The sequence below is a fragment of the Dermacentor silvarum genome, chromosome 6 (assembly GCF_013339745.2).
Source record: "Dermacentor silvarum isolate Dsil-2018 chromosome 6, BIME_Dsil_1.4, whole genome shotgun sequence".
In the NCBI taxonomy this organism is placed as follows: Eukaryota; Metazoa; Arthropoda; class Arachnida; order Ixodida; family Ixodidae; genus Dermacentor; species Dermacentor silvarum.
In genome coordinates this window covers 176,285,411-176,298,274 of record NC_051159.1, presented here as the reverse complement: position 1 = coordinate 176,298,274, position 12,864 = coordinate 176,285,411, and the positions used below count along the sequence as shown (strand labels likewise).

Sequence of the window (12,864 nt, the reverse complement as noted above, 5' to 3'; positions counted from 1 at the left end):
CATGTAATGAATGTATGTTAAAGCGGCCCTGAACCACTTTTTAATGAAGTGAAGAAATACATTTGCAGTGAAAATAGGCTATTTCAGAAATACTTTGCCGCAAAAACTACTTCAATGCGTTCAGCAAAAGCGGAGTTATTGGAGTTCGAGATGCAGTAACTTATTGGGTCAGTACCAACAATAAGTTTGCTAAGTCAGGAACAGCTGAAAGCAGCCACAGCCACTCCTTCTTTTACAGTTAAGCATGAAGGAAATCTTACAAGGTAGGGTAAAATGCACAAAAAACGTGGATAAGAACTAAAAAGACATGACAGGAAGGAAATCATTGGGATATTGCGGTGCATTCTCCAATGTAGTTTTAATACACACAGAACACTGTTAGACATGTGCTCTATCCACATGCATGCTTTAGTGACGGAGCAATGAAACCTGTTCTACTCACTGCAAACCACCACATTAGTATTTCCAATTTTTTCTACATAAGTGGCAATTAGTGTGCTTTTGAGGGTCTCAAAAGCAGTATCTCTTACAACTTTTTGGGCTGTTATCAGCCCTAAGGCCATGTGGAAACTGAAAGCTTTGATTTGCCTGCAGCATTCACCATGTGTTCCATTTTGTCCGAGTAATGTAAGGCATGTCTTGTGTACTTATGTTATATTTCTCCATTGATCCGAAGTGCTGGTGCTACTGTGAATTGTGCCTTGTCAGCTCAAAACTGTTGCAGCTTGTTTACACAAACCTTGTATTTTATTTATTTGCTCTAGGATGTGATCTCTGATTTATCTGATCATTTATTGCTCTTCATCTCAAGGAATTTACTTTTAAGGATTGGTGTTGTCAAAAAGGTCCTCTCACTGGTTGTCATAAGGTCCAACAGTCGTGTGCCCATTTATGATTAGGTTAAGTGTGAGGCTTAGCACAAGGCACCTGCAATTTAAAATGTCATGTGCTAATGATATTTACACGTGTGAGGCAGTCGCACTGCTTGCGAGCCACCCGAGAACACGCACTGTCACTTCTAGTGCCTGAACATCCATAGTGCTGTTCTGAGCTGTCCTCCAAGAGACAGTAATATTTAAACACATCAGATGAATAACTGTGTGCAGTGACAGCAAGGTCAAGCTTATTAAAGACTAAGGGCAGCAGGAAAAGCTTTATAGCATTCCAAAATGGTTTTGTATGCAGTCAGAAGATTGGGTGAAGCTGCAGTAGTAAACAAGACATGTTTTGCATTTTGAGTCTTCTGAGCTAAACTGTTCAGGCATTGCAATAGTCCAGACCACAAGCCTTTGACAGTAGTAGCCTCCCGAACCCTCAGAGCCATGTTATTAACGCCATGTAGCCTACCTATTGTCTACAAAACCTGCATATCCCAAGAATGGATTCCAAGGAAGCCATATACATACATCGACCAATATGTTAGAGTCCTGAACCACCCCTCAAACTAGGGGAAAAAATGCATTCCGTGGATAGCGTATGCTGCTGTGAACATCTCAGCCAAATTTTGCACTTGTGTGCAGCACATGGGGCTCACAAGCAGAGCACGAAGTCGCCTTTTTCTGAAATGCTCGTTTCAACAGAAGCCTTCTCCTTACCATTTTCGGGGCTGCCATATTTCGTCATATAGCACATTCCCATGCACGGCTGCTATTAATTAATAGCTGACATCAATCAAGAAGCATGAGCCAACTATCGTCCGCTCGCACACAGCTGTGCTCGCCCCTCGTAGGAATGAAACTTTGGCGACATTGCTTATCATGGTGTCGTAGCTGTCAGCTCTCGTTAATTTCGATTAGTCTGGAACATTCGAGTAGCCCCAGACTACACGAAACCTAAACCCAGACCACATGTACGCTATGCCTGCCACGCCTCGCAGTCAACAGTGATTAGCAACTACAAGGGACGCACAGCAGTGCACGCTCACTCCCGGCTGATCCTGAGTAGGCATGCTTCGTATTGAGTGCTACAAAGTGCGCATGCCGGATTTGGCTACTATCCATGCAGGACAAAGCCTTTCCACACCACGTAGCACAGCCAGGCTGAAGCACGTGAGCACACACTCAAGGCGGGCTGTGCATTTATAGCCACACGTAGCTGCGTCTGCTGTGTAGTTTAAATACCGCGACCACTGTGGGGCGCTATTGGGTGCCCGCTCGCCGTAACGCCGTAGGCGAGGTATTGCCCCTGTATCGCCACTGGTGATCCTCCGCTCCTTCAGAACGGAGAACATTGAGGGTGAATGGGAAAGGTACAGTAGAGCATCTTTGATACCATAGAGTTTCATACAGTAATTGCTAGAGGGAACCCTGGCACTGCGATCATTCAGCCACCATGGCAATGATGGTTAGTACATGAATCTGTCTGATCTTCGGACATGTGGCTTCAGATGTTCTTGTGGCTTTGTTTATTACTATTTATCTCGTTCATTGGCCTAAATTGCAAAGCAGTCTATACGTTTTTAAATGCAGAAGGCAATAAAATTCTGCGAACTCGCATAATCACTGCTAATTACAGCGGTTCCACTTGCTGATGCATCCGTGATGTAATGGTTTCAATATCTGGCTTCTGTGCTAGAAGCCCTGTGTAAGAATCCTGTCGTCGAACAATGTTAACCATGTTTTTTTAATGATTTATAACGCTGTACTTTCTTGAAAATGATGAGTTTGCAAATGCACAAGCCGATTAAAGCCAGAAGGACAAAGTTTAGGCAAATCCATCTACTACCCATCATTCCCATACTGGCTGAACCGCCCTGCTTGCAGCCTCTAGTAATTGTATGAAACTCTGGTTGCTACGATGCCGTTTCGTACTATTTCCAGGTGCCAACGCTCCCAATCAAGAACACAAAAAAATGACTCAATACAGTTACACTTCTTTTTTGCTGGTTGATAACTGCCCGGAAACAACAATCTTTTCGGCACTGAGGTTCAGTACATCGCTAAACTGCCATCGTGTAATTTGTTTTCCAGCCGCTTGATCTCCTGTAAACAAGAAAAGGTGCGCATATTCGCAAACAGTAGCTGTTTGCTGCCGCAGCTTCCCTGCACTACTCGCCTGCCCGTGTCGCAGTGAAAACGGTGGCGCACACTCAATTTCCTATTCTGGTACCAGCAAATCTCTTCACGGGTCGTCGCACATCGCATTCGCAGCTATCGACACCAGCCCTATTGCGATAAGCATCTTCACCTATCTGTGTCACAGCATGCTTGGTGTAGTGCCATTGGAAGCATACACATTGCACGTTTATAAACAGCAATAACCCAAACATGCCACCGTTCCCTGCTGCAGGAGGCACGAAGTTTCGCTCTGGCGGCATCGCATTCTGGCGAAGCCCACCAGCTAGGTTTCCTTTCGGAAACACTACGCAATAGAAAAACAGTAACGTGCCTCTCAGGATGCTCGGGTCTTACCAGCTCCACACTCGTCAGCATCTTGTGTCGCAATGCTTCGCCTTATGTAGATGTCAGATACAGTCGAGTCTGCCAATTATTTTAGTGACTTCAGATTGTATTTTTTTTTTTTCTAAAATGTATGGACAAGGTTCTACCGTAAATACCGCAATAAATGTATCTAGGCCTGTACTAGGTCTTCTTGAAAAATTATTTCGGAAATATATTTCTGGGAGGTACCTTGGTTTGTTCAAAGGAATATTTGAGACTTCAAGGAAATGTGGTTCAAGGCCCCTTTAAAACAGTTGTGTGTGAGAGAGGGAGAAATTTTAATAAAGTTAGCTTAGTGACAGGCTTGGCATGCTACTCAAGGTGTAATAGATGAGGGATGAAAGACCATAAGAGAAAGAGAGAAAGAAATAAACGCGTACAATCATGCGTGAGATGTGCTGGCATGCAAACTTGAGAGAATGTGAGTGTTGTGTTTGTCTCTTTCTTGTCCCAATTTTGCGCTGTTATCGTCCTTAGCAACAGTGAGCACTATGTATGTTGTGGGTGAAATGATAGGCAATGTTTTAGCTATAGCAATAAACAAAATTTTATTTATTACTGCTCCCCTGGTGGCAAAAGTGCTCATCCTCCAGGAAATTGCTGTGAAAGTGCAAATGATAGGTTTTGAAATGCAGGCAACATTTTTTTTTTTTTCAAACACAAACAATTTGTTTTTTTCTCTTCTGTAGGTGTCATTCACACAGCTGCGTGAGGTTAGGCGAAGCAAACTTGAAAATGCGCACTTTTAACGATGGAAAACATTCTAATGAATTAATGTCCTTGTCATTGCTCAAGCAAAATTTTTCGTAAGTAGGGGTGTACGAACATCCTAAACTTTTGAATAACGAATCGAATGGTGTCCTATTCTACGCAGTCTTGGAATTGAAGAGTCACTATTTGTAAATACGAGTATTTTTAGAATATTTTAAGACATAAACTTAAAACTGGACCAAAAGTATGGTCAATTTTATCCACCACAGGCATAGTATAGACATAATACATGAGAACTTGCTTACGGGAGCAGGCTACGTCACTTTAGTAGCCATACTTTACAGGCTATACAGTGATCATTCGCACTCTCTGAAGAGCCCTGTGCACGTATGCGAAGGAACTACTTGCTTGTTTCTGAGTCTCCATTTGTACTTTTAATAAACAATGCTTCATAACGTACTATGTAGTGACAGAAACTTGCTAACCTTTAAAATACTGGGATGTGAACATCGTTTTATATTAATTGTGATAATGGCTAATCTTTATTCGAAAACTGTTCGACAAATATTTGATATTCAATTCAATTCGCAGGCCCCTATTCGTAAGGTTAAAGAGGGAGATGTCAGTAAGCGTATATATTTTAGCTTGCTTTGTTTTTTATTTGGCATTCGTTAGCACTTTTTGCTTAATTTGCACTCGTTGGGATTCTTTTTTTGTTGTTCACAGCATCAGAGCCAGCTGGAAAATCCGGTATGAGTGCAACTTTTTTTTTTTTTTTTGTACTGCTTAATGGCTGCCCGGCATCATTTCGTTTCTGTGGAGGTGGAGGTCATTTGTGGCTGGTTGTGTGTTGGAAAAACTGACGGTGTGTTGGAAAAACAAGCAAGTTATATTTTTCTGATGTAATCTGCACTTTAGTTCTTACTTCAAAAACAAATGACAAAAGTTTAGTGGTATCATATTACAACCAAGTTGGCACAGTTGCCTGGCATACAGTTATAGCTCAAAGGAAAAAAAAAAAAAAAGAATTTATGGCTGAGTGTTTTTTTCTTTCAGCATTTTGCAATTTTTGCCATGTCTTTCCAATGCATTTGCAAAAAAAAAAAAATTGCTTTTAAAAGGAGTTGTATTTGCATGCTTGTATGGTCTGTGGGCCGTTTCGCATGTAGTAACTTTTGAGCACAAAGGGTGTGCAAAATGTTTTTTTTTTTTTTTTCAGCTGCCATGTTGTTTCTTCTTTTCAATGTTACATTTGATTTTAGTGCATGTTCATCACTCCATCTCACATTGCATGTTGAAAAACCTGCTGTACTTCCTGTTCATTTACAATCTTTCACACCAAGCTTATAATAGTACTCTGTGGTTAATGCATTTGGGATAGCACAGTAGAAAAGTTTCTGAGTACGTATTACTCGAATATTGAGAGGGAATGGCTTCAGCATGTCAGGATGGTTGGAGGCGAGCGTGCATGCTTTCAATCTTGCGCATTCTGGTGTAAGTTGTTTCACATAACTTGATTGGCTTAGTTTCGTTCTGTTAAGCACTGGTTTTGTTCTGGTAAGCACTGGTAATGCAGAGAGGTTTGGAGCCGTCGGGTATAATTTATTGCAGCTTTCCTTTTGTGCGCAATGCTTTAAGAGTGCATTCTCTGTAGCACGGTGTGGTTCCCAATATCATCTGTGAATATTGGTTGTGTAAAAGATGGTTAGCCTGACTGTGTGCCACGTTAGACCAAGAACTAAGGTGCTTATGCCTGGGGCTGAATCTGTGATTGATTGATTTCGAGGATACCTTCACTTCTGCATGACGTCGCATATGCCTCATTCGATCAATGAGCATTCAGGCTGGAGGCTTAGCCAATCAGTGTTCACTGTAAGTGATATTCCCAAATGCCATCGACCTAGAATGGGCAACCTCTGTCCAGAAATGTTCTGAATCAGCAGTGGGTTTGTCCGGCATATCAGCTTTGCTACAGTTAACAGGGCTGTTAAACTCTTATCTGCTCACCAACTATTCGCATTTGATGTGTAGGGATTGGAATAACTGTGATATTTTCTTTCTTTCCCTACCTTTCTGCCCAAAGCCCACCCACTGGATTACTACGGTAAGTCTTGCATCAGCCTAAACCAATCCTTGTCTTCTATTCGGTTCACTGTGTGCTGTGGTTCTCATGCGTAGAGAATAGAGAAATCCCACTTGCAGAAAACTCATCCCTCCTGCTGCCTGCAAACAGTGCCATGGCAAATGATGCGGGTTGCCACATTTCATTTCCACTCAGTATACACAGGCAGTGCTTTGCTCAGTCCACAATCTGTACTGGAAAATGAACCGTCTCTGCAAAGCTGCCTTGTTTAACTTGGGCAGCTTATAACTCATTACTGCAGTGCATGTTTTACCAGTTTCCAAGCCTGTACTGCCCTCAATTTCTGCACTGCCCTCCTCCTCCCTACAGCATTCTTTCTATATTTTAATTTTTTTTTTTTTCAAGTGCTTGACTTAGCCAATTGATATGGCATGAGAAGGATTACATTGCATTACAAAGACATCAAAGGCTGAACGTAGCAGGTTTTGGTAACTTTCCGTGCACAAAAACAGCTCCAATATACCAGGGTGTTTACAATCAGGGAAAATCTAATTTCTAAGGAATTTGTCAATTCTGGAAAATTCTAAGGAAAGACTGGGAATTTTCAGCTTGGTAGCGTTGAATCAGGGAAATTATTACCCATAATGGTTATGGCGAAACCAGTGGTATGCCAGAAGAAAGTGAGTCTGGGCAATTCTCAAATAATGGTGTTTTTGGTTTGTTTTGTTAGTGTGAACTTGGCTCAGTGGTTGGAATATCATGAAACAAATTATTCACACAAATCTGATAGTGCATCCCACCTGATTTACAGCTTGCTGGTGGCAGTGGCTGAAAATTATTGGTACGCATATAAACTTGTCAAGCTACTAACCACCGTTTTTTTTTTTTTATTATTATTTGTACCTAAACATTCGGTATCATTAACTGCCACCAATTTTCATGAAAATTGTCAGGAAATACCTGCAAAAAAATTTGGAAATTTGAAAGTGATAACATAGTAAACACGCTCATTACAAGAAAACATCTTGAAATCCATGGCATCACACTGATGTACAGGCACTGTAGTTTATGTGTGGAATATTGTCCACATCAGTGCTGTATTGCTAGTAGAAGAAAATGTGGTCCTTATTATGCATGGCTGCTTTTACTTTCGCAAAGTCCTTATGTCAACGCCTGTAAAAAAACTGAACACTTGTAGTTGGTGTTTGAGAACTTTATGCCCTCATCATTAGCAGAGGGCGAAATATAAACTTAAGAATTTGACAAAATCGCAAGAAATATCTTCAAAAAAGTATATTTCAAGGAGCAAGAGGCAGGAAAAAGCCCCTACTCCAAATGGCAGCTCCAGATGCCGAAAACCATTGAAGAGATGCTACTTTTGCTTTGTAGTGAAAGTGAAGAACCAAACTGCCAAAAGTATGAGTTGAAGAATGTAACTCTTTATTTGGTAGACTTGTGTTTGAAAAGACAACCAACACTCAAATCACAACAATAGCAGCGAGCACAGTCAAATCTTATCTCACAGGTCAAGTGCGTCTGCTATTTATGCATGTCTCACAGTACACTTCAGACGAATTGCTGGTGCTTGTGTACATTCAGGAATGTACAGCACTGTTCCTGATGTGCGCGCAGTGTGATCAGATGTGCCTCCTTTGCTGCAGGATAGGCTTCAAGGTTCAGGAAATTTCAGACTGTTGGTACGCACTGCAGTGGGTTAGTGGCTATGGTGTACTGCTGCTGAGACAAGGTTGAAGGTTCAATTTCAAGCCACGGCCGCTGCATTTAGATGGAGGTGAAATGCAAGAACACCTGTGTACTTGGATTTAGGTGCATGTTAAAGAACCCCAGGTGGTCAAAATTCATCCAGAGCTCTCCATTCCGGTGTCATCCAAAACCCACTATGCAGCTTCGTGATGCTAAACGCCACAATTCAGTAAAAATTGTAAAGATATTTTAGGTTCACCTTGTGCCTAGCAACAACTTAACACAGATGATTCAGTTAGAACAAACACTGACAAAAAGTAAAACAAGGAAGTGTGGCACTATGTTATTTCAAAGGTGCTGATTTTTTAGCTGCCCTGCTTACCAGCAGCCTCTCATTTAATTATGCTAATTTGAAAAGAAAGTCTGCTGGTCCTTGACAGTGAAAAGAATTTGTGCAATTGGCAGTGATGACAAGAGCATCAAGGATAACTTCATAGGTGTCGCCAAGCACAGAAGAAACAGGGTACTGCAAGGGTGTGGCCAAGCAAAGAAGAAACAAGGGAAGGGTTTCTGATACAATGGCCCATGCCTAGGAGATATCTAAAATATTGAATACATCAGAATGCATTGCATTCAGCTGCCTGAGGTGTTTTCTAAGTGCAAGTGGCTGCTGATGATTACAGATTGTTTCGGTAAATGATAGGACAATGTTTGGAAAATGTTTTGTGTTTTCTTTTAATACAACCTGCTTGATAAATGAGCCATTCGTAGTAGTCTTGTCATGGCCCAGTTAATAGAAGGCTATTGTATCATATGTTGTCTGTCATTTCATGGGTGTGTGCTAGCACATAGCCAACTTTGTGCTTGTAATGCTCACGCAAGTGCAACACAGGCACTATTAGAAGACCTTACATTAGGAAGAAAAATGATCCGAATTTTGACACATCTGTATATAGGCTACTAGCCTACACTACACTTTCAAGCGAAAGTAATGAACTGGCCACCGGTTATAAGGCCCATGAAGTACCATATCAGAGAGAATTCATCTAGCTTTTCTGACACCTAGCTATACCCAAGCAAGAGTGCCTGTGTGTTTCAGCAGTCCCTTGATCGTTGAGTGGTTTGTTGCCAAGTGCCGTATTTACCTGATTCCACTGTGCACCCAATTTTTGAGGGTTTAAAGTAAGAAAATAAAAGTGTACCTAAATGTAACATGCCACCAATTTGCAAAAAAAAATCTCTCTCTCTCTCTCTCTCTCTATATATATATATATATATATATATTAGCATGCCCCCAAGTTCACGATCAGAAAAAACTAGACATGCAGAATTTACCTTCACAAACAGGATTTTTTTCTTAGGAGCTTTTATAATGAAGGCGGCGCGGAGGCAGCATCATTTGCACTTCCTTGGCCACAGATGCCAAGCACAAAGAGGCGATCTTTACGAGCGATAGCTTTTACAGATACTGCTTTCACTCATCAGACTGTGCATCGGACTTGTCGAAGTATGCATCCGACAGCGTTCCTGGCACTGTGTGCAGATAGCAAGCGTGGCACAGCGCCAGAAACGCTGGCAGCCGATTATGCCGATGCATGCAGTGCCAAGCTGCGTGAAATCTCGCAAAAGTGATAGTATCTCCGAAAGTTATTGGCCTTCAATACCACTCTAGATCGTAGTTGAGCACAATACGAACCAACAGCAACATACAAAAATGCATTTTGTGATGGTGATGACGCTGTGGCTGATGGCTCGGACAGTAGGCTGTTGCGAACGGCGCAAACGCGGTTTTGGTTTCATATCCCATTGTAACGTAAAGGCAATTTCTTGACCCAGTTTCTCTGGAAAAAAGTGCGCGTTAGATTCTGGTAAATATTGTAGTGGTGCTTGTGCCCCTGTACAGATGGTTGTCAAACATTGTTTGTTTGGTCATCCCTTATTCCGCCATGGCACTGTTTCCAGTTGCAGTTTTTCTCCTCTGAACTGTTTGCGTCTTTCGCTTACTAGGTAGGAACAAATGTTAGTACTTGTGGTCTCCTTTTAGTGCTTCAGTATGTTCTATTTTTTATCATTTGTCCTCGTTTAAAGCATAACATGTGGAGGAAAAACTGGCCTTGCTGTTTCCCCCTTTTCTTATGCATTTTCTGCATCCTTTGCACAAGCATGAATTTTGGCACCTGCTTGCATCTTTTTCACAGTGCACAAGAATGAGGAAATGGACAGGGTGTTTCCCTGTCTGGAACCCTCTTCTCGTGCGTGTGAAACAAGCATGTACCACAAACTAGCTGTGATATGTATTTTGCTCTTGCCATTGCTGGCATTCTGGCTGTAGCTGCAAATCTGCAGTTGGCACTATTTACAGAACCAAGCCACATTAAAGGCAACATCTGATCATCTCTTCACAACTTTTTGTCACATAGGGAGGCTACTTCTCAAATGTTAATACTACATTGAACAAGTTCTATCACATATGCTGTTGTCATGATGCAAACAACCATGTCACTTAGGCAGGGAGCACACCAGTTTTGCATGCCTCCTGCATACCTTGCCTGCCCATTACTATCTCCCAAGCTGGCTGAAGCTTGTTTAGCTGCCTGCTTTTACCCCTTATCGCACAAGTCGAAACAAATGAATTTTTCAGAGTGGCTCATTGTACGCGTGTTACGCAAAACTAATATACGTTACAAAGGCCGATCTCTTGCGTTTAGGATTTAATGTGTACTGCAGAAATTTGTATTGCCTGGCTCAGAGATGGCGCACAGTGCTCCTTGCTACTCCTGGGAGGTAGGCGTCGAGTGCACCTCCTTTTGGTCCAACCCAAGTTTCTGTATTCATACGTATCTTCAGCACAGATTTCTTCCACCTCAACAGTGCTTCGTTCATTTCTTATCTTGTCCGTTTACTATCTGCATCTTTATTCCTTTGCATTGTTTTTAATCTTTGTTGTATTTTCAGTTTGGTTCCTAGCTAATTGGTGCTTTGTACAATACAGATGTTTCTTTTTTTTTATTTTTTATTTTTTAACTTCTTAGAGATGCGTAACATAAGATTTTGCATTTTACCCTGCTGACTTAATTGTCAGCAAGCCTGGCTTGATCCAGCGCTAGGAACATGTCGCTGTTTAAGCCTTAATGTCCTTACATTTTATTGTTGCAACGTAGTAATACCCTATAATATGCTTCAAAAAGGTTATGCTCCAGTTTTCTCAATGAAGCCGTTCACATATTTATCTATTGCATACGCTCCCACTTAAGGCTGCAATTTCTACTGGTCAACACATATTGTTGATTCAGTGCAAGGGTTTCGTATCCAGTTTTTATAGAGATTGGTTAAAGAACTGACAGAAAGGTGATAGCTGATTTGTGCTAAATTCAAACTCGCTTCAAAGTACTTGATCCTTTTTGATAGGGAATCATTCATGCAAATTTCTTCTTGCTCATTGCCAAAATCTACAGGCCAATCAAGTCCCATCAATCGAATTGAATTCATTCATGGTAAACAACACTGAAACGCCTTACAGTGGCATTCCATTAACCCCTAAGTGCCAATCAGAGATAAACAAATTGAATTGGGGTCTGATATTGTAATTGGGTCATTTTGTTGGATTGGACACTTCATCAGAAAATTTGTTGTAAGTTCCAAGTACACATAAGACATGCGCATTGTCTGTGAAAATAACAAAACTACCGTATACTGTGTACAATTCTATCATTGGTACTATATTGTTATGTTGTAGTGACTGGGAAAAACATGCTGCCAGAAGTGTGAGTTAAGAAGCAAACTTTTTTTGCCAAACTTGTGCTCAGAAACACAAGAGACAAAATGATGGTGATGATCATCAATTGCCAAGTCTAATATGATGGGTCAAGTTCATCTGCTATTTTATTAGAGGTGTGGGAATATTCCAGACTTTTGGATAATGAATCGAGTAGTTTTAAAATATTTTAAAGCATCATCTGTGCACAATCAAACATATATTGGAGCAAAAGTACTATAATTTTCATCCCTACAGGAATAGTAATAGGCATAAAATTTGAGAACTTGCTTAGTGCAGCAGGCTATTTCCCTCAGTGAGCCATACTTGACTGGCTTTACAGTGACCATTCGCACTCTCCGAAGAGTCCTATGTATACGAACAAATTGCTTAATTACTCCCAATTGTCCATTTGTGCTTTTTAAAAAAATAAGCAACACTTCATAACATGCAATGTAATGACAGAAACTTGTGAACGTTATAAATATTATAATGTGAACATTGCTTAGCATCAGTTGTGAAAATGACTCCTCATTATTTGAAAACTGTTCAAAAAGTATTCCATATCCAACCCAATTCAATTTGCTTCTTGCACTATTTGATTCATATTTGATTCTCAAAAAATCCTATTTGCGCACTCCTATATTTTATACTACGTGTAACATTCCCAAGTAATCGCTGGTGCTCACGTACACTCCAGAATGTACTTCACCATTCGCATTGCTCGTGCAATATGATTAGACAGGACTCCCTCGCTATAGAATCGGCAACAACAATAAAGAAATTTCGAATACTGTAGGCAGGTTTTGTGCCAATTAATAACTTAATAATGGGGATAATCCAGTGAGTAACTTTCACTGACAATGTACATGTAAAACAATGTACGTGTAACAAAATAATTTTTTAAAAAACATTGCTTTTGATGCTCTCATCCAGCTCCTTATCCTTGTAAGAACTTCACAGTACTATTTCCTGACAGCAGTAGTTTGACCTCCTGTATAGAATACCATCTCTAAAACCCTTGTTGCTGGATGCATGCAGTAAACCACTGTTCTGTAATAGTTATTCCAGGATTTTTGAGCTGCAGCCAACCCAGCAATTGAAGTATGAATTGGCTGCTGCATTAATGACCTAAGCACCAGTTTTATTTTTTATTTTTGCTACAGGCTTGT

At 40.9% G+C, this 12,864-nt stretch overlaps 1 protein-coding gene across 19 annotated transcripts in view; it reads left to right on the top strand.

The window, feature by feature from the left end:
* LOC119456438 (cytoplasmic dynein 1 intermediate chain 2) overlaps positions 1-12,864 on the top strand; it is a 68,487-nt gene that overhangs the window by 4,550 nt on the left and 51,073 nt on the right. For 10 of the 19 annotated variants that reach the window (XM_037718222.2, XM_049669858.1, XM_049669853.1 and 7 more), the window contains exons 5-6: positions 4,878-4,901; positions 6,235-6,255. The exons of 1 other annotated variant lie outside the window; for it this stretch is intronic. In XM_037718222.2, the coding sequence (XP_037574150.1) occupies positions 4,878-4,901; positions 6,235-6,255 (45 nt within the window). The remainder of the gene's footprint in view (positions 1-4,877; positions 4,902-6,234; positions 6,256-12,864) is intronic. 8 more of the 19 variants (XM_037718226.2, XM_049669861.1, XM_037718206.2 and 5 more) reach the window with 1 other exon arrangement.